Source organism: Helianthus annuus, chromosome 13 (assembly GCF_002127325.2).
Source record: "Helianthus annuus cultivar XRQ/B chromosome 13, HanXRQr2.0-SUNRISE, whole genome shotgun sequence".
In the NCBI taxonomy this organism is placed as follows: Eukaryota; Viridiplantae; Streptophyta; class Magnoliopsida; order Asterales; family Asteraceae; genus Helianthus; species Helianthus annuus.
Genome location: NC_035445.2, coordinates 94,230,749 through 94,249,671, shown reverse-complemented (window position 1 = coordinate 94,249,671; position 18,923 = coordinate 94,230,749). Strand labels below are relative to the sequence as shown.

The following is an 18,923-nucleotide window of genomic DNA, read 5'->3' as shown; positions in this document are numbered from 1 at the left end:
CTTTTCGTCGCCCGAGACCTAAATTTTTTCAAGAGTTTTTGAGGACGACTCTGGTCCAACTAACCGACCAACCCGATCAGTTTGGTTTGTAGTTTTTGAACATAGTAGCTAGGGTTTCAATTCAGAATGTTCGTCAAAAACTTGTCAAACCGCACCTTACACATTCGTAAATTAACACATTAAAATGAATATTTTGAAGTTATTCATCAAAAAATACATTACATAAAATATATAAGAAGCACAGACCAGATAAGAAATTAAGATGGGTAAATAAGGTTGATATATAGGTTGTTACTGAAAAAAATGCTAAAAAAACCATCATCCTTTGTGTCTTTCAAACTTAGAGGCTCTTTGATAACTTTTTAATAGTTAAGTGCGTAAGAGCTCTGAATTATTAAGTGCTCAATCAGTAAGAGATGTGAACCATTAAGAGCCAGTATAATGTTTAACTGTTCAGAGGCAAATGTATTATCAATTCAAATTTGAGGTGTTAATCATTCATAATTAGTATAATACTTAACCATTCAGAGGCAATTATGTGAACCATTCATACATCTACTCACGAAATAAACAGTCTAAATCATTAAGTGTTAAATCAGTAAGAAATCTGAACCATTAAAAAACTAAACAAAGTGCCCTTGCTTCCTTAGAGAATACACACTGAACTTTTTAATTTTCTTTTTGATGTTTGAAATTTCATGAATTTATTTGATCTTTTGAAGTACAATCACTAAATTATTTATTTTCTTTTTGGTGTTTGAAAAAACTATATTCACATCAGGACGAAACAAACTTTTTTACGTTTAATGATGTGGGATATCTAATATAATATAACAGGTTAATAATTTAAAACAAATAAAGTTCCACGTCAATTGCCACGTAAGCGGGTCAATGTTCGCACCATCACACCGACGAGTTATGGACGGTTTGGTGAGATGTTTCATTAACTTGTTGAACTAATGGTCCACCTCACTTTATGAAACCAGGCCCACCTTTTGAAAATAGGTTCATATAATAATAAATACATTTGAGTGACTTAACTAGTGATGTTATAAGAATATTTATAAAGTGATTATAACCTTTTTAGTTATAGTACTTTAATTATATTATACTTCATAAATTATTAATAGTTTAATTTCATTTCTAGTAATTGACTAGAGCCCATTTGTAACATAAATTAGGGGTGTCAAAAGCATAAGAACTAAACGGATCGGTTTTCACAGTTTGGTGACCTAATAGTCTGGTCCGGTATGCAACATAGAGCCGGTTGTGTAAACCTAATTGGTTGCTTAACCTTTATTATTTATAAATATATCTTTAGAGTATATAGTTATGTAGGCGAATGTTTTATGAATAACACTAAATATTGCGAGAACACGCAGAACATAATAAATCACCTATTTTTTCAATCCTAAAAACCTAAAAAGTAAATAAAAATGTTACAAATGTAAGATTTATTATTTCTCACACTAAAACTCAAAACAAAATATGAAAATTTTTCTGTTTTTATATAACTTATACATATGTAGGTTGTGTGTATGTGAAATTACCTATATATATGTAGGTAAAAATATATGGTTTTTTATGTATATAATATACACGTATGAATGTAGGAAATTTAAAATTTTAAAAAAATATAAATCTTAAATCCCAAAATCTAGTGATTTAGAGTTGTTCTTTTTGTTCTTGCAATAATTAGTGTTCTGTAATGATCTCCATCCTAGTTATGTATATGTATTATAATCTTAAACCATCTTAGAAACTTTAAACTTTTAATACACATATGTAACTTCGGAAAATAAGAAAATCCATTCGAACCACCAAAACCAAAACGTTAAACTATCAAACTGGTAAAACCAGTTAGTCTGGCCGATCCATCCAACTGGCATGTTTGATTTGTTATTTCTCAGCATTGTAGTTAGCGGCTCAAACTAAAATTTTCCTCAAAACCGTCAGAACCAAACCATTAGGGTGTAAGGGGTGCTCACCTAAGAGGTGAGTCCCCTCTCTTACGTCCAACCAATCCTCGTGTGCCACGTCAACTCCTCTCTTAAACTCCCCTAACACGCTAAATTGATGGCGGCACTCCCCTCTTAGGTGAATTGTTTTTTTTTTTTTTTTTTTTAAAAAAAAAAAAGAAAAGCATTGATTGGTCCCCTCTCCCTCTCTCCTCTCTCTCTCCTCCCCCTCTCTTCGGCACCTCCCCACCGGATTCACACCCTCTCTCTAACTCATCGCTAGGTTGGCGGTACCACCACTCTCGGTGGATATACTCCCCACATGGGGTTCCCGATTACACCCCGCACAGCCTTAGATATAAATAAAGCTTCAAATAACTCTTAGAATTGCACTGCCAACAAAAGTCAAATCCAGGGCCTAAAAAGGAATAAAAAAAGTCAACATGGCAACCAAATCCCATTCACCTACTCACCACCACAAGCCCAAATTGCAACACAAGTTTCCAAAAGAAATTATATAAGCAAGGCGTTGACTTTTAACACACCAATAAAGCTTAAAGAATGTAAATCCATATATTGACTATCAAGCTATAGTAAGCAGTACATTGTGCAGTAAAGGTTGTACTAATTGTATACGGTTGGTGAGCAAGAAAACACTCTCCCAACCATACCTTTGTAGTCTTGTGTTGACTATTGCTGTGGGGTTCAAAAAAGTCAAACATAGCGTGTATGTATGGTGGCATGTATGCTTTCATCATGTGAAATACAAATCACCTTTTGATTCTTTTTGGCAACTTTGGTTTAAAGCATGCCCCATGCACATATAAAATAAGAATTATTAGGAAAATGACCCAAATGGCTTTTGAGTTTTGATTGTGATTTATCCTTAAACCTTGAGTATGATTTATGAATAATGACTAAATGATCACGAGTTCGATACACACTTCGTGTTAATCGTAAACAAATTGTTAAAAAATACTAGTAATTAGAATTATGTTCGCAAACAAGTTTACCGATGAAAACATATATACACGAACACAAAGGCACATTCGGGTGAACACGTGCGGACATGTAATGAGAGACATTTCGTCAAAAGATATTGTTTTTAAGTGTAAGGTATAATTTAAATTCCCCTCAAAACTTGAAACTATTTACTTACCTAACTTTTTTTATTAACGGCCACCCAGAGGACCCCTGGGATAAGGAGAGCAACACCCAAGAATCCCCTAAACAAACCCCCAAAATTCCTTTATTTACACCCTTGCCTAGATTTACTTACCTAACCAGATATCATAACATCCTACCTTTGAGTTTGATATACCCACGAACACGCCATACTTGAATTCGTGGACATTTCGTCATAAGCCGTGTTTTTAAGGATAAGGTATAATTTTATATATCCTCTCAAGACTTGAAATTATCAACTTACCTAATAAAAACTCATAAATCCTTTCATATGCCCACTAACACGCCATACTTGAACTCATGGACATTTCGTCACAAGCCTTGTTTTTTTAAGTATAAGGTATACCGTCATATAAAACTTAAAAACTTGAAAACATAAGGTACATTGTCTTGAAAATAATCAATTTACCTAACGAAAAATTATAACACCCAGGGAGTTAGTTTATTGGAATTTGAAGTACAAAGAAAACGAGAAGTGGATGGTGAAGAAATGTGTGAAAACGAAATTTTAAGTGTTTTGAATAACTATTTTGGATATTATTTTTTGGCGGAGTAAATATGATATTGTTACGAGTTTTTAGAGGTGTATTTGCAATTAGTTGTAAGTCTAAAAAAAACCTAGTCATGGAACCATTCGGGTCATTTTCATATGCACCAGCTTCTTGCTGGCCCAATTTTTTTTCTATATTTATATAGAAGTTACGCGGTTCAAAATAAAAATAATTACACTAATACAATGACATATACTTTCAAACTAAGGGTATGTTTGGCATGGAGCTTTTAGGAGCTTCTAGCTTTAAGCTTTTAAGAAAAAGCTCCTACTCAATAAAAAGTCTTGTTTGGTTGAAGGAGCTTTAAGCTTTTAGGTTAGGAGCTTGAAGCTTTTGGTTGAACGCTACTACTAGTAGCGTTTAGAAGGAGCTACAAGCTTTTAGGGATAAAATGACTATTTTAACCACTAAAAATAAGGAACTTTTTAATGCACCAACTTTCTAAATTTTTAGTTATGTCCATTTTGGTCATTTTATACATTTTATTAAAAGCTCCAGCTACTCTACCAAACACCAAATATATCTAAAAAGCTACAACTATTAGCTATTAGCTAAAGCTACCAGCTTCCAGCCACCAGCTACCAGCTTCTAGCTACCAGCCAATGTTTTAAAAACCGGTAAATACCGGCCGGTTATACCGGTATTACCGTTTTCAGATATAAATCCGGTACGAAACACCCCGGTAAATAAGTAAAACGGCATAAGGTTTGTACCGGCGGTAAAATCCGGTATACCGGTTTGAAACGTAATTCCGGTACCGCCTCAGGGTTATTTTAGTTTGGGTTGTTCCTTTTTTTAAATATGTTACTTATCTTATGTAATTTTTATATATATTATGATTATTCGTAACTAAAAGTTCTTATTTAATATTGTATGAAACGAAAATAGTTGATGTATTCAACACTCAAATGGCTTAAACATATCGTACATTTTCATTTAAAAGAGTTTGTTGGAAAATTGAATGGTTTTCGTTTATCTTTTAGATTACTTTTTATTATGGATTTACTTTTGGATCATCTTTTAATATGTAATTAGACATTTTTAGATTAACTTTTGAATTGATGCTATAATTTATGAAATTATAGAGTTAACTAGTCAACCCGGTTGAACCGCTCGGTAGGGGTGTGCATGGGTCGGTTTGGTTCGATTTTTATTATTAACCATAACCATAACCGCTAGTTCGGTTATGGAGTTTTGGTAACCGTAACCATAACCAAACTTCGGTTACGGTTAATCGGTTATGAAGTCGGTTATGGTTCGGTTTTGGTTAATTTCGGTTATGTAACCAAGCAAGGTTTGAAATAAATAGGTTTGTGCGATTTGAACTTAGCTTTAGCCTATTTTATAAGATAACGGAGACTAAACTTTTTGGTTAAACTACCGATTTAGGGTTCTTTTTAATAAGGTAATTCTCAAACAAAAATAATTATGGCCATAATAATTCTTTATCAAAATAAATAACATCTACATCAAGATCATTTTGTTACTAACATATTTTTATCTTACTAAAAACCCTCTATATGGTTTTGTAAAACACAAATCCATTATGTAAAGTTAACATCACAAGTTCGGTTCGGTTTCGGTTATATCGGTTAACCAAAGCTTCATAACCATAACCATAACCGATTGAGCGGTTATACAAAGTTTCATAACCATAACCATTGGTTATAATGGTTATCGGTTATTAGTGGTTCGGTTATGTCGGTTATGGTTCGGTTATCGGTTATGGTGGTTAATTTGCTCACCCCTACCGCTCGGTACAATCTGGTTCAACCGGTTGAACCATTTTTTAGCCTAATCCGGTTTGATTTAAAAACCGGTTTTTAAAACATTGCTACCAGCCACTAGTTACTTTTGCCAAACATACCCTAAACAACTTCCCACAACTCTAGTCAAAATAAGTAATATGCATACCACATGGGGTTAGAAACATAACATGAATATTATACCAAAATACAGCAGATTTATGGGTTGTTAGGACATTAATTAAGACATGTATGGTGAAGGCCAAACAAAACTAATGTCACAAACATGCCTAGTCTTAGGCTGTCAACATCACTAATTGCAGAAGCCAGCATATGGTTTTATGTAACCTAGTTGATTGTTTTGAAAAATAAGAACTACATACAAATTTGTGTATGCATAACCTGTTCTAATAATACTTTGTTCAACCCTAACACTAGACTTGTCTTTGTCTTTAGGCAGTTACAAGTACAACCCATTTTAAATCAGTTGAAATTTAGGGCCGGCCCAATAGGCTTAGCAGGCCAGGCCCAGTAGGCCTAGGGCCCCCAATTATTTTTTTCTATATCTTATATGTGTATTTGGCTAGGGCTGTAAACAAGTCGAGCCGAGTCGTGCCAGGGTGGTCTTGAGCTTGTGCTCAAAAATCAACAAGGCAGCTCAGATCGGCTTGAGCTCGAGATAGAAGTTAAAAGAGCCTAACAATGTGCCAATGAGCCGAGCTGAGCTTGGCTCAGTTACAAAATGAGCCCGCTCGGCTCAGATCATTTCAAATTGAGTTTTTTTTTTAACTAGATTTTTTCGAGCTTTAGTCGAGCGAGCTACGAGCCGGGCTGCGAGCTTTAGGAACAGCCCGATATTTGGCCCAAATGAACAAACAAATAACTAAATAAGTAAAGACATAGTGACCCAAACAAGAAAAACGTCTAGGCCTACAGTGAACAAGGTGCAATTTTTTTGTCAAGGGCATATACAGTGAATCATCTCGGTGCAACTCACACCAAAAACCCAGGTAATAGCTCTAAGAATCGATGTTTTCTTTATACCAAATCGAAAGGGCCCCGACTTTTTAGTTCGCTTAAGGCCTCCAAGAACTTTGGGCCGGCCCTAAGTTGAATACAGATTGTAGTAAATCAATACCACATAATCACTTTCATAATGTACATCCAAACATCCCCTAAAACTATGCACCTCATAGCTACGTAACTTGTTATCAAGGCAGATCCAACCATGCGACATAATGTCGAACTGTCGAAAAGTGTGACGCGATAGTGCAGATACATTTATTTTGTAACTTTTATCCCGATTTTAGCAACTAACGTACGTTTTGCTACAGATTTTAACAACCAAGTTACATTTTGTTACGGATTATAGCAACAAATCACCTGTTCAACTAGTAGCACACCAATTTTTTTTTTGCCTCAATTATTTTTGAATATAAATCTATGAATAACTATCATTTCTTCAAATGTGCAGGTACATTTATTTTGTAACTTTTTTGACATAAGCATTTTTTGCTTATATGGCATCTGATGTGGCATCAACGCGTGACACACTAACAGTTTATACGTAAAATAGGTGAAAATGAGTTTGGGTGCTAAAATTGGTGATAGAGTTATAAGCCTTTTTTTAATAAGACTTTATACTAAATATAAAATATTGGCCGAGTTACATCAATATCGCAGGTAAGCGAGCAACAAGCTGCGCCGCTACCCCTTTCTGAATAGCAAACCCTAGCCTATTAAAGACAAACCCCTGCCCCCTGTTGATGAGCAACTATTGTGGACAACCTTTTGAACCCTAGTCAACAAACGGATAGCTTCTGGAGCTAGGGAACCAAAGGTGTCGAAGGCGAAGGGGACAAATGCATTTATAAGCTGGTTTCTATTTTGCATAAGTTCAAGTTGGTTAATAAAATCATGTAGAAAACGCGTAAAGTTCGTTTCTATTTGGTGCAGTTTACCCCTTTAACAAATGCATGATGTTAATATAAGCTAAAGACAGATTAAATTATCCTTCAAGGGTTCTAAGAGATAACAAATATATATATATTTGACTTTAAATCTCAAGAAATTAAACCACATATAATGTTTCATTGAATATAGGAAAAAAAAAACAGTTTGCATGTACCATGGTACGCGAAAAACATGGTAAAAAAATATATCATATAGGAATATAACAACGATCATACCAGATTTTAAATAGTAAAAATGAACTGGCTCTAATCCATATCAATATACGAATCGGAGTCATCAGAATCACTTCTCTCAGGCTCTCCCACATTTGTTCCAGCCGCTGCAACATCATGTTTGACTGCAAGCGCGGGTGCAGCTTTCTTCATAGTGTTATGAGCGCTCGTATCACCCATGTCATTTTGTTCAGTCATATCCACATGTGAAAAAGAAAATCTAAGTCAAGGAAAATACAGTAAATAAAATATTAGAGTAAAATGTCATTTTCGTCCATGAGGTTTGGCTACTTTTGCGATTGTCGTCCAAAGGTTTTTTTTTCGCATCTGGATCCAAAAGGTTTGAAATCTTGCCATTTTCATCCAGCTCGTTAACTCCGTCTATTTTTTAACGTTAAGTCAAAGGTATTTTTGTTATTTTAGACATTTTTGTGATGATTAAAGGGGTTTGGGTGGGCAGAAAGTCAAGAGAGATGGATCTTTATTTCTTATATTGTTTTTTATTTTAATAAAAAAATATCTAAAAAGACAGAAATGACCCTCATTTAACGGAGAAAAACGGATGGAGTTAACGAGTTGGATGAAAAGGGCAAGATTTCAAACCTTTTGGATCCAAATGCGGAAAAACAAGCCTTTGGACGAAAGTCGCAAAACTAGCCAAACTTCAGGGATGAAAATGGCATTTTACTCTAAATATTATCACAGAGTGCGTGTTAACACGTATTAGAAAAAAAATAAGTAAATCACAGAAGGATATCAAAATTTTCAGCAGTTCCACCGTTCATGATGTTTAAAAGATCTTTCTCAACTCGTTGCACAAGTTCAGGCTGCAACGAATATAAACACCAAAATTAGCATAGAACTATAGATTGTAACTTGAGTGCGAAAACTTTACGCAATCATACGTTTAAATCAGGTTCCCTGCGGAATCTGCGTCTTCTAGCGTCTCGCATAGGAGGGGTAAGACCGTGGCGGCACTCCGCTACATCTAGCGGAGGATCAACCTCTTCTCCGACCACAATCATCTGTGACGTTATACAATTGTCACTAGACTAATGAATGAAGCAATGATGTTCATGTGAAAACAGATAAAGAAAAGGTAAACACCGCCTACTTGGCCAACGTCTACTGTTTTGATCAGAACGTTGTCGTCGTAGGTTTTGTACGACTCCACGATAGTTGGAAGGTCCAAGAGTGAAGCAGGAAAACAGTCGTTTCCTATGACAAATGTGCCGCTCCTACCGTCATCTACAATATGCAAATTGGACGATAAAGCAGAGCAAAAGTCCATAAATCAGTGCGCATAGTGTGATTAACTAAATACAATTATCTTAACATGAAGGGTCAAAATAATCAAATTCGATTGATTATCTTGGTTTAAAAAAGTGCAGGCGCAAGGCGACCTCAATAAGCGTAAGTGAGGCGCGCTTTTGGGGCAAAAACTTGGCATGAGGCAACCTTGAGGGGCAAGCCTACATGACATATTTTTGTGTAGCAGGATGTTGTGTACAACAGGCTTTTTAAGTTATACATGTAAATAACTTATATATTAAAACACATGTGTAAAGTTATCCTACATCATCATCATCATCATCATACTCAGTAAATCCCACCAATAGCAAAGCTAAGGTAGGGTCTGAGGAGGGTAAGATGTAGACAGCCTTACCTCTACCCCCTAGGAATAGAGAGTAAAGTTATCCTACAAAGTCTCCTAAATCTAGGAAGGGTACAAAAACACAATGGGTCACAAAATATAACAGAATGTCGAGGAAAAAAGACCCAGTGACGCAAATAAAGAAAAGACAAAATGCTAAATAAAAAGACACAGTGATCTAAACAAAAATTCTAAAATCTACAAGCTAAAACCCCAAAAGGGAAAACTTAAAATCTTATATCGTAGAGTTAAACAAGACGGTTCCAACGCTGCTTGAATGAGTTCAATTGAAGTGTGTTTGATACCCTTCCTAGACTTCCTATGACTACGTATTTGAACCTTTACCTTACCCTAGAACACATATTAAACTTATTATTTGTGTCTAAATAGCGGGTAAATGATGCTAGAAACCTACAAGAAAAAAATATAAAACAAAATGTGTCTCGCCTACGAAAAACGGTGCGGTTTTTTAAACCAAGATGAATATCTATCTCACCAGAGAATGACAAATCCAGTGAGTTATCATCAGAACCATTCTCATTTAACAGACGTTCAATTTGCTCTGCAACAGAAGGCGGGACCCTCAGTACAAACTGTTCTTCCATCTGCAATCAAATGAACACAAATAACACAAACCTGATGATGTAGTTTAGTTAAAAATATATTGATAATGGAAAACCTAAAATGAAGACATTATAAATACAGTGAATTTGCAAGTAAACAAATGAGAGGTTAGGGTTTGTTGTGGATTACAAAATGATGACGACAAATGGAAAAGGTTGAGATCTTACATTGGTTCGTTGCTGAGATCTCCGGTGGCCGGAATCGATGAGGAAGAAGTTGAGAATCTCCGGCGAAGCAGAGGTGTATGGATTTCAATTTTTACAGGTTTTTCATACTATATAGGTTTCAAAATGAGGGGTTGTGTAGAAAAAAAAAAGTTTGTATTTTTTTTTTTTTTTTTTTACGGCACGTCGTTACAGCTTACTCCAAAGGGCCAAATATTTAAACCCTTACGTCACGTTTGAATCCCTCTTAGTGGTGCTCACTTATTCATATTTACATAATTTACACTTAGTAGGGATCGAACGTGAGACCTCCTCAGAAAGCAACCACTTAGGGGGTGTTTGGGGTTGAGTTTTGAAAATAGATTATGCGTTTTGAATAATCAGAATCAGATAATTAGCTGTAACAAAACGTGCTGCAGAAAGATAGTGTTTGGATTTGATTATGTTGTTTGATATCACAATAATCAGATAAGCAACATTGTTTGGATTTGATTATGTTGTTTAATATCACAATAATCAGATAATCAACTATTTGAGTGTTTGGCAAGTATATATATTTAAAAAAAATAAATAAATGAAAACATAAAAAATCAGTTTTTGGATTATCACGTTTTCCTGTAGCAAGGGGTGACCTACTTATGGATTATCACGTTTTGAACTCTACAAAACGTAATAAATCACTTTTTATTAATTTTTTACCAAACACTCAAAATAGATTTTTTGCGATTTCAAAACACAATAATCAAATAATCAGGTTGAAAATGCAATCCCAAACACCCCCTTAGTGGAAACTCCCTGACCAAGTGGGTTATACCATATTGACAAAGGGAATTATATATTTGGTTTTTGTTTCGGTTATTAACTAAAACTTGACTTTTAGGATTTTCGGTTTGATACTATCATTAAGTATCGCTTCATGATTCTCCTCTTTTTGGGTGATGAGATATGTCATGTTTGTCGCAAGGCGTGTTTGAACATCTTTGGGGAGCATGTAGTACATTACAGAGAGCTCATGGGGTTGAATTACCGACAAGATTTGGAAAGGGATGTTCTTCTTGACTTATTTAGACGTGTTGGGATTTTTGTTAATAAAGAAGCACGTGTGAATTTCTTGACCCATTCGTTGGAAAGAAGATCAATACTTGGACACGCTGACATTTTGGACTTTGGATGGATGGGGGAAAACACGTGTGTGTAGATCTAACTAGTGTCCCTTCTTGTGGGCTTGAGGGGTAGTGTTTTCATGGTGCGTCGCACTGCTTTAAAAGCTCCTTGATTGAAAGTGACAAAACACAAGAAAGTGTGTCTTGCTAACCAACACGTGGTTATGTTGTTAGATTTCATGTTCTAAACCATAAGTTCTTGGTGCCATCGGCAATTGGGATTTAGTGGGAGGGATTTGGGATTGGCTATAGTAAACTAATTATCGGGTGACAACCTTGCATTCTTGTAATCCAAGTACTTGGTCCCCTTTTATCACAATTAAACACACACTCACGAACTATGTCTATTTGTTTCATCTCAAGTAAACTTTGACATTGTTATTCATAGAAAACCTGAAACTAGGGGAAAACATTCTTTATCATTTCTGAATACAAACTTGTTAAGTGATAATTAGTTAATCTAAATTTTATAAACCAAACGAACCAAACTTCGAGATTACTTTTCTGCATTTTAATTTTAATTTTAGTAATTTGCAAAGTACTTAGTAAACACATTTTCCACACACTCCCTGTGTTCTATATCAATTTACCACTATATATTTAGTGTAGTTGGTTTATTTTTTAGTAGGACTTCGACCTCATGTCACATATAACTAGGGGTGTTCATGAGCCGATCCGATCCGATCGAGGGTCTGCTCATGCTCGGATTGAATTACAACCGATCCGATCGGATCGAATTTGTAAAACCGAGCACAAAAGTGATGCTCATGCTCGGATTGAATTTGAATCGATCGGATCGTTTTTGCTCGGTTTCGCTCAGTTTTTATCAAATCCTAACTAAAATCGAGCGGATCGTTTTCGCTCGATTGAATTATAAGGCTGCGTTCAACAAAAACAAATCCTAACTTAATTAAAGATGTCCAACACTTTACTAACAAAAGCAATACATAACTAAAATCATGATTCTAAAAATGTTCTTAACAATATCAAGAAGCACAAAATAAAGTGCGAAATACAAATTGTCATTTAGTTCAAAAGCCATAAACTTCTGGTGTTAGATTTCGGTGTGTGGCAAGGCAACTGGCAGCAGCGATATGCAGGTTTTCGAAGTCGAATAATTAGTTTATGAGTATTGTTTCAGGAATTAGGGATTTAGGGTTAGATTTTGATATTAACTATTAAGTTGGGCTAGTATATATTTTGGGCATTTAATTTTTTTGGGCTAGTATATTTTTTGGGCTTTTAATCTTTAAAATCTATAATGTATATATATATATATATATTAATTATTAATAAAAATAATTCGAGCGAAACCGAGCGATCGACGAGCGAGCGGACCTTTGCTCATGCTTGGATTGAATTTGAATCGAACCGATCCAAGCGGCTCATTTACAAACTGAGCGGGAATCGAGCGATCATTTTTCGAGCGATCATCGAGCGATCCTCGATCGTCGAGCAGTTTGGACAGCCCTACGTATAACCATGTAGTTTCACATGGACATCAAATTTGGTGGTTGTAAAAGTAATCAAAGACAAAAGTACCTAGTATAAACAGGGGCGGACCCACATCGGTGCCATCAGGGTCCCCGGACCTCAATCTTTAAAAAAAAAATAGTAGATTCGGTATATTAAATTGTATATGGACCCCATAAATACAATTAGTGGACACTATAGAAATAAAAAGAAAGGTGGTGTAGTGGTAAATCTCCCTCTTTTTCACCAAGAGGTCATGGGTTCAATCCTTGATAAGCCTATTTTTTTTAAATCTAGTTCAAACCTCATTTTAACTCGACCCAAACAAGGACCGACCCGTAAATAGACCCCATTGAAATAAAATCCTGGGTCACTGAGTATAAATCTAGCATAATAATGATTGAGGTTGGTCTTTTGGGTTTGGAACCTCCAAGGCAATCAATGTCATTTGGAGTATAACGTTAAAGGCGTCGAAGATAAAGAACAACTCACGAAAACAAGCTTATACCAAGAAACCACAGTAGAGGACCGAACAAAAAAAAATTGAAATTCAATATAAATTAAAAAAAATAAAAATTTAGGCGTGCAAAAACACGTGCCAATAACCACTATGAGAATCTAAAGAACAAACACAAACCCTAGCTAGCTAGAGTAGCATATTTTCAGCCGCCTGTTTTTCCCCCAATTCTTCGTTCATCACCTTTTTCTTCGAATTTCACAGGTATTTTCATATACTTTTGCAATTCAAATCATATTGATTAGCTTTATCGACTTTTAAACATCTCCTGTTTGATATATTATATATTCTAAAGATCTTGCCTAAAACATACTCATAATTAGGTTTACAGACCTTTTCATGTTATAATCGACTTTAATTTGACCTAATTTGTCCACATATCTTCAGTAGTTGCAGTTAGAAGACATCTGTATTTGAATTTTGCTCGTTTGGTAACTACGTTTATAGAAATTGAGGTTTCAATCAGAAAATTAGGGTTTTGTACTGGAAATTGTTGTGGTGTAGTGACAATAGAATTGCAAATAAGTGAAGTAGGATGTTTTTGTATTTATGTCTTTAATTTTATGTTTTTTGTGGTAATTAAATTTGTAGTAAGGTTTGAAAATTGTGGTTGACTGGTCTGTGTAGTTTGGTAGGTATGTGTCCTTTATGAGTTATGAGACAGTTATTGTTGGTATATTCGTGAAGCAGTAAATAGACGGTTCGTATGATTTTGTTTTTGCTTTTGATGGTCAACGCTTGGTTTTAAAAAGCTAGAGGCGCACAAAAGCGATGAGGTCTAAAAATGAGGCGCGAAGCGCAAAAGCGGTGGGCTTTTCGTACCCGAGGCGCAAGAAGATTATATAAATTTTTGTATATATCCCATAGGTTTTTAGCATCCCTTATCCACAATATAGTTATAAATAAGGTTTATATATCATACTACCTACATGTACAAGCCAAAAAACCTATTGTACAACACTTTCATGCATAAAAACAACACAAAAGCACCCAAAATACATAAGGCGCGCGCCTCAGACCTCAAAAAACCCAAGAAAATGCGCTTTTCTTGCGCTTTGTGGAAAAAGCGCGCCTCAAGTGCCCTGAGTCGCTGAAGCCTGCGCTTTAGTGTGCCTCGCACCTAGGCGTGCTTTTTAAAACCCAGGGTCAACGATAAATAGAGTGTAGACATTGACTTGAGAAGAAGATTAAACGTCGGGTTTATCTATGTTGTTAAAAGTCTAAGGCGCCCTCAAGGTGCCCAAAGCCTAGGTGCTTACAAACGAGGGCTTTTTTAAGCTAGGCGCATAGTATAAAATACCATTTTTAGGGATTTTAGATATGTTTTAGGATGGCTTAGGGCTAGTTTAAGATGTTTTAGATTGATTCAATGCTTATGTAAGGTTTTTTTTAACCATTTTTAGCTGGTTGCGGCTAGAAATTGCCCAGAAGCAGTGCCTGAGCGCTTAGGGGGCTTTTGACAACATAGAGGTTTACTTGATTCGCCTATTTGATGTGATGTTCTTGGTAGAGGTTTATTGCATTATATTATTTTAAAACAAACGGTTTAATTAAATCATTATCATTATCTGGTTTAAATCTGCATTCACTTGTATTGCTTATGATTTTGTTTTGGTTTAGTATGCTTTTTGTTGATACATATTTATATATATTATTTTGTATGTATTTGGCAGAGTTTGAGAATGGGTAGGAGGAGCTACTCACCATCACCGCCACCCAGGGGTGGTTATGGTAGAAGAAGGAGTCCTAGTCCCAGGGGCCGCTATGGCGGCGGTGGTGGTAGTCGAGGTAGAGATCTTCCCACCAGTCTTCTAGTTCGTAATCTCCGCCGTGATTGTAGGTATGTGCTATCAGATTGTTATATGGCTATCTTAGAGCATCTTTAATGTATGTACCAAACATTTACATCATTTTAGTCTAAATGAGTGCTGCAAAAATTACTTTCTGCACATTATTTTTGGAGTTAAATGCCATTTTAGTCCCTGTGGTTTGGACCATTTTGCCAGTTTAGTCCAAAGGTTTGAAACGTTGCCATTTTAGTCCAAATAGTTTTAAACGTTGCCATTTTAGTCCACTGGGCTAACTCCATCCCTTTATTTTGTTAACTAGAAGGGCATTTCGGTCATTTTAAATGTAAATCTGTTAACTAGAAGGGCAATTCAACCATATAAAATGATCGAATTACCCTTCTAGCTCACATAAAAAATGGACGTAGTTAACCCAGTGGACTAAAATGGCAACACTTGAAACTATTTGGACTAAAATGGCAACGTTTCAAACCTTTGGACTAAGTTGGCAAAATGGCCCAAACCACAAGGACTAAAATGGCATTTAACTCTTATTTTTGCTTTGTTATAGCTGTTAACCTCTAAATCCATTTGATTCGTGTGTTTTTACCTTATGGCTAGTGATTGCTCAGCGCATACGTATTATCACGGGTTTCTAGTTGAATTGCTTCTTCAAGAGACTTGTTTTCGTTTGTTTGAGAGAGTTAAAATCTTCTGTTTATTTGAAAGAATATAGATTATTTGTTGCTCTTCAAACGTAGTTCAAAATAATTTTATAACTGTATACTAATGTGTTGTAATATACAGGGCAGAAGACCTCCGAAGGCCATTTGGACAATTTGGTCCGCTAAAGGACATTTATTTGCCAAGGGATTATTATAGCGGGTGAGCTCTGGTGTTATATATAATACATTTCGTTGGCAATTGACCCAGAGGGTTATAAAATTCTGAATTGATATGGTTTTTTTTTTTTTTTTTTTTTTTTTTTTTTTTTTTTTTTTTTTAAATTTGTCAATGCTGTTTTTACAATCCCCCTTGTTTGTAAAGCCTATTAGTATAGATGCTGTTCTATAGGCGGCTGGCAATTTTTTTATGTTACCTCAAATTGTTTTTTAAGTAAAGGTTGTTGAGATTTATTTGTGTACATAGTTGTTAATAGCGGCTATAGCGACCGCTATAGCGCGCTATGTAGTCATGCAACCAAGTGTCGCTATATGGGTCTTAGCGATCAATAGCGAACTTAGCGACAGTTAGTTTTTTTTTTTTTGATGTTAATATCAATTAGATATAGCTATAAAATAGCTGGATTTATAGGTTTTTGTTAAATATACATGTAAAATAGCATATATACAAGGGTATTTTGATGTAATATACATATAAAAATTTTCAAAATTCCTTTTCTAGTGTAATCGCTATTTATAAAATAGTCGTCGCTATTTTATCGCTATTCGCTACGTAGCCAATAGGTGCCTTGTCGCTATTCGATATCGACAACTATGTTTGTGTAGAAGTAAAAGTTTTGTTGGTATATTGAATTCATAGAGTTTCGTTGAAGGTGGTGTGTATGATATTGAAGATTTCAAGATCTCAAGTCTTGAAGATTTTCAACTCATATTTATACCTACAAATTTAAGGTCAGCAGTCACAATTTATACCGATAACAAGGAGAAGTTCGTAACTCGTCCTTTTACGCAAACAGTAAAAACTCTTTGGTTCTGAATTCTATACAAAAACTGTACTGAATTTACTTTGTCAAAATTTTTAACCTGTTTTTTGGTTCTTTGTATTTTACATACAACTCTTTTTTTTATTAATTTTTATTTTATTTTATTTTTTAATATGTGGCAGAGAACCGCGTGGATTTGGTTTTGTTCAGTTTGTAGACCCTGCCGATGCCGCAGAAGCAAAATACCAGATGGATGGTCAGGTTCTTCAAGGCAGGCAAATGACGGTTGTTTTCTGATAGGAAACAGGATTTAATGGAGATGATGAAAGTAAATCTGTAACTATATTTGATAAACTGAAGAAGATAATACAAATACTAGCCACCAAAGTGGTCCAGGGCTAAGCCCTTCTCATGCACAAGGCAATGAGCCTAATCACCAACTAATTCTCTTCCTATCCTTCACTAATGGCTAATGCCTTATTTATAGAAAAGTAATTACACTAATACCCCTTACACTATTACAATATACTAATACGTATGCGATCTCTATCATTTTCGCTGAGGAGAATAGGAAGAAACCAGATGATATGAGATTTAGAGAACGGAGGTAAATTTTATTATTTGCTGTTTAATATTGGTTTTTTCACAAAAAAATAGTTAATATATACGGCTCATGTTATTGTAGGGGTGGCGGCAGCAGATTTAGTGATCGTAGGCGGTCACCGCCTCGTCGTTACTCCCGCTCACCACCTCCTCGCTATGCCAGGTCACCATCGCGTGGCCGTGAGTACTCTCCACCACCTAAGCGAAGACAATACTCAAGGTTAGTAAAGCATCTTGATCTTGCATATAGAGTCTAGCCCGAGCTCGACCAGACTCGAGCTCGATCTTGGCTCGTTCGAGCTTTGTTTTCAAAGCTCGAGTTCGGCTCGTTTATTATCTATTAATTAAAATTAATATATTAAATAAAAATAATAGACTCGTTTAGGCTCACGAGCTCGTTAAGTGTAGCTCGGGCTTGTTTACTAAACAAACTTATTTTTAGGTTCGGTTCGGCCTGTAACCAAGTTTAAATATGCTCGGCTCGGCTCGTTTACTAGAAAATTTTAAATAAGGGGTAATGTTATTAAATATTAGTTAAGAGTTAATTGCCCGGATGGTCCTTGTGGTTTCACGTTTTTTCACGTTTAGTAATAGTCCCCACCTTTTGGTAATAGCAGGTATGCTCCCTATGGTTTGTCATTTTGTTACTCGGATAGTCCCCTGACATTTACTCTGGGGACTATCCGAGTAACACAATGACAAACCATTGGGAGCATACCTGCTATTTCCAAACTAACTACATCTACTCAGGGGACTATCCGAGTAACAAAATAACAAACCATAGGGAGCATACCTGCTTTTTTCAAAAGATGAGGACTAAACGTGAAAAAATGTGAAACCACAGGGACCATCCGGGCAATTAATAAAAACTAATATTACACTAAGGCTCGACGAGCTTGACGAGCTTAACATGTCAGGCTTGAGCTCGGGCCCGATAAATAAACGAGCTTTATTTTAGGCTCAAACTCAGCTCAGGCTCGAGCTCGATAAGGCTCGGCTCGTTTTGAGCTTTTTCTCAAGCCGATTTCAAGCAGCTCGCGAGCCGCTCGGCTCGTTTGCACCCCTAGCACATAGTTTAACAAACATTACATGTTATAATATATATTTTTTGAAAATGGTAAAATGTAAACTTTTGCAGGTCGATATCACCACGAGACAAAAGGTATAGTCGTGAAAGATCATACTCGGGCTCTCCCGTTAGGAGCCCAAGTCGCAGTCCTAGGAGCCCAAGTCGAAGTCCTGTTAAAGAGCGGTCTCCGCCATATAGTGAACCAAGGAGCCGGAGCCCAAGCAGGAGTCCTGTGAGAAGTCCGAGCCGTAGCAGGAGCCGAAGTGGTGAACCAGGTGATTACTATAGAGATGTGCCTCAGCGGAGTGATGGTTCAGCTAGTCCATGAGTGGCTAGTGGCTGTGTTGATTTAATGGCTTCTTTTGCCGTTAAAAATACTTATTATTATATTAGATGAATTTTTATATAAAGTTATTATAATAATAACTAATATTTGATAGTAATAAATTAAAAGTAATGAATTATTTAAATAAACTAAGAGCATTTTTTATATTTATTTTGTATGTCAAAGGTACTCAAATTGGAAAATAAAGTAAAATATACAATGCAAGTAGTTCTAATGGATGCAAGATTAAATG

At 35.6% G+C, this 18,923-nt stretch overlaps 2 protein-coding genes across 5 annotated transcripts; one reads left to right on the top strand and one right to left on the bottom strand.

Annotated features, from left to right (window-relative positions):
• Positions 1-7,508: 7,508 nt before the first annotated feature.
• On the bottom strand, positions 7,509-10,217 carry LOC110898744 (transcription initiation factor TFIID subunit 7). 2 transcript variants are annotated; one of them, XM_022145577.2, is made up of 6 exons: positions 10,071-10,217; positions 9,776-9,884; positions 8,740-8,873; positions 8,531-8,650; positions 8,383-8,452; positions 7,509-7,831 (listed from the first exon to the last, which is right to left on the bottom strand). In XM_022145577.2, exons 2-6 carry the CDS (start codon positions 9,882-9,884, stop codon positions 7,659-7,661), a joined length of 606 nt encoding a protein of 201 aa, XP_022001269.1. In that variant the 5' UTR covers positions 10,071-10,217; the 3' UTR covers positions 7,509-7,658. The 2 variants fall into 2 exon arrangements, with proteins under 2 accessions (XP_022001269.1, XP_022001270.1); XM_022145578.2 differs by having other exon boundaries at positions 9,776-9,915; positions 10,071-10,159.
• Positions 10,218-13,272: 3,055 nt separating this feature from the next.
• Positions 13,273-18,914, top strand: LOC110898743 (serine/arginine-rich SC35-like splicing factor SCL30A). 3 transcript variants are annotated; one of them, XM_035982095.1, is made up of 7 exons: positions 13,273-13,424; positions 14,894-15,060; positions 15,815-15,892; positions 16,856-16,962; positions 17,226-17,280; positions 17,440-17,496; positions 18,415-18,914. In XM_035982095.1, exons 2-7 carry the CDS (start codon positions 14,903-14,905, stop codon positions 18,671-18,673), a joined length of 714 nt encoding a protein of 237 aa, XP_035837988.1. In that variant the 5' UTR covers positions 13,273-13,424; positions 14,894-14,902; the 3' UTR covers positions 18,674-18,914. The 3 variants fall into 3 exon arrangements, with proteins under 3 accessions (XP_035837988.1, XP_022001268.1, XP_035837987.1); XM_022145576.2 differs by having other exon boundaries at positions 17,359-17,496; XM_035982094.1 differs by having other exon boundaries at positions 17,356-17,496.
• The last annotated feature ends 9 nt before the right edge of the window (positions 18,915-18,923 follow it).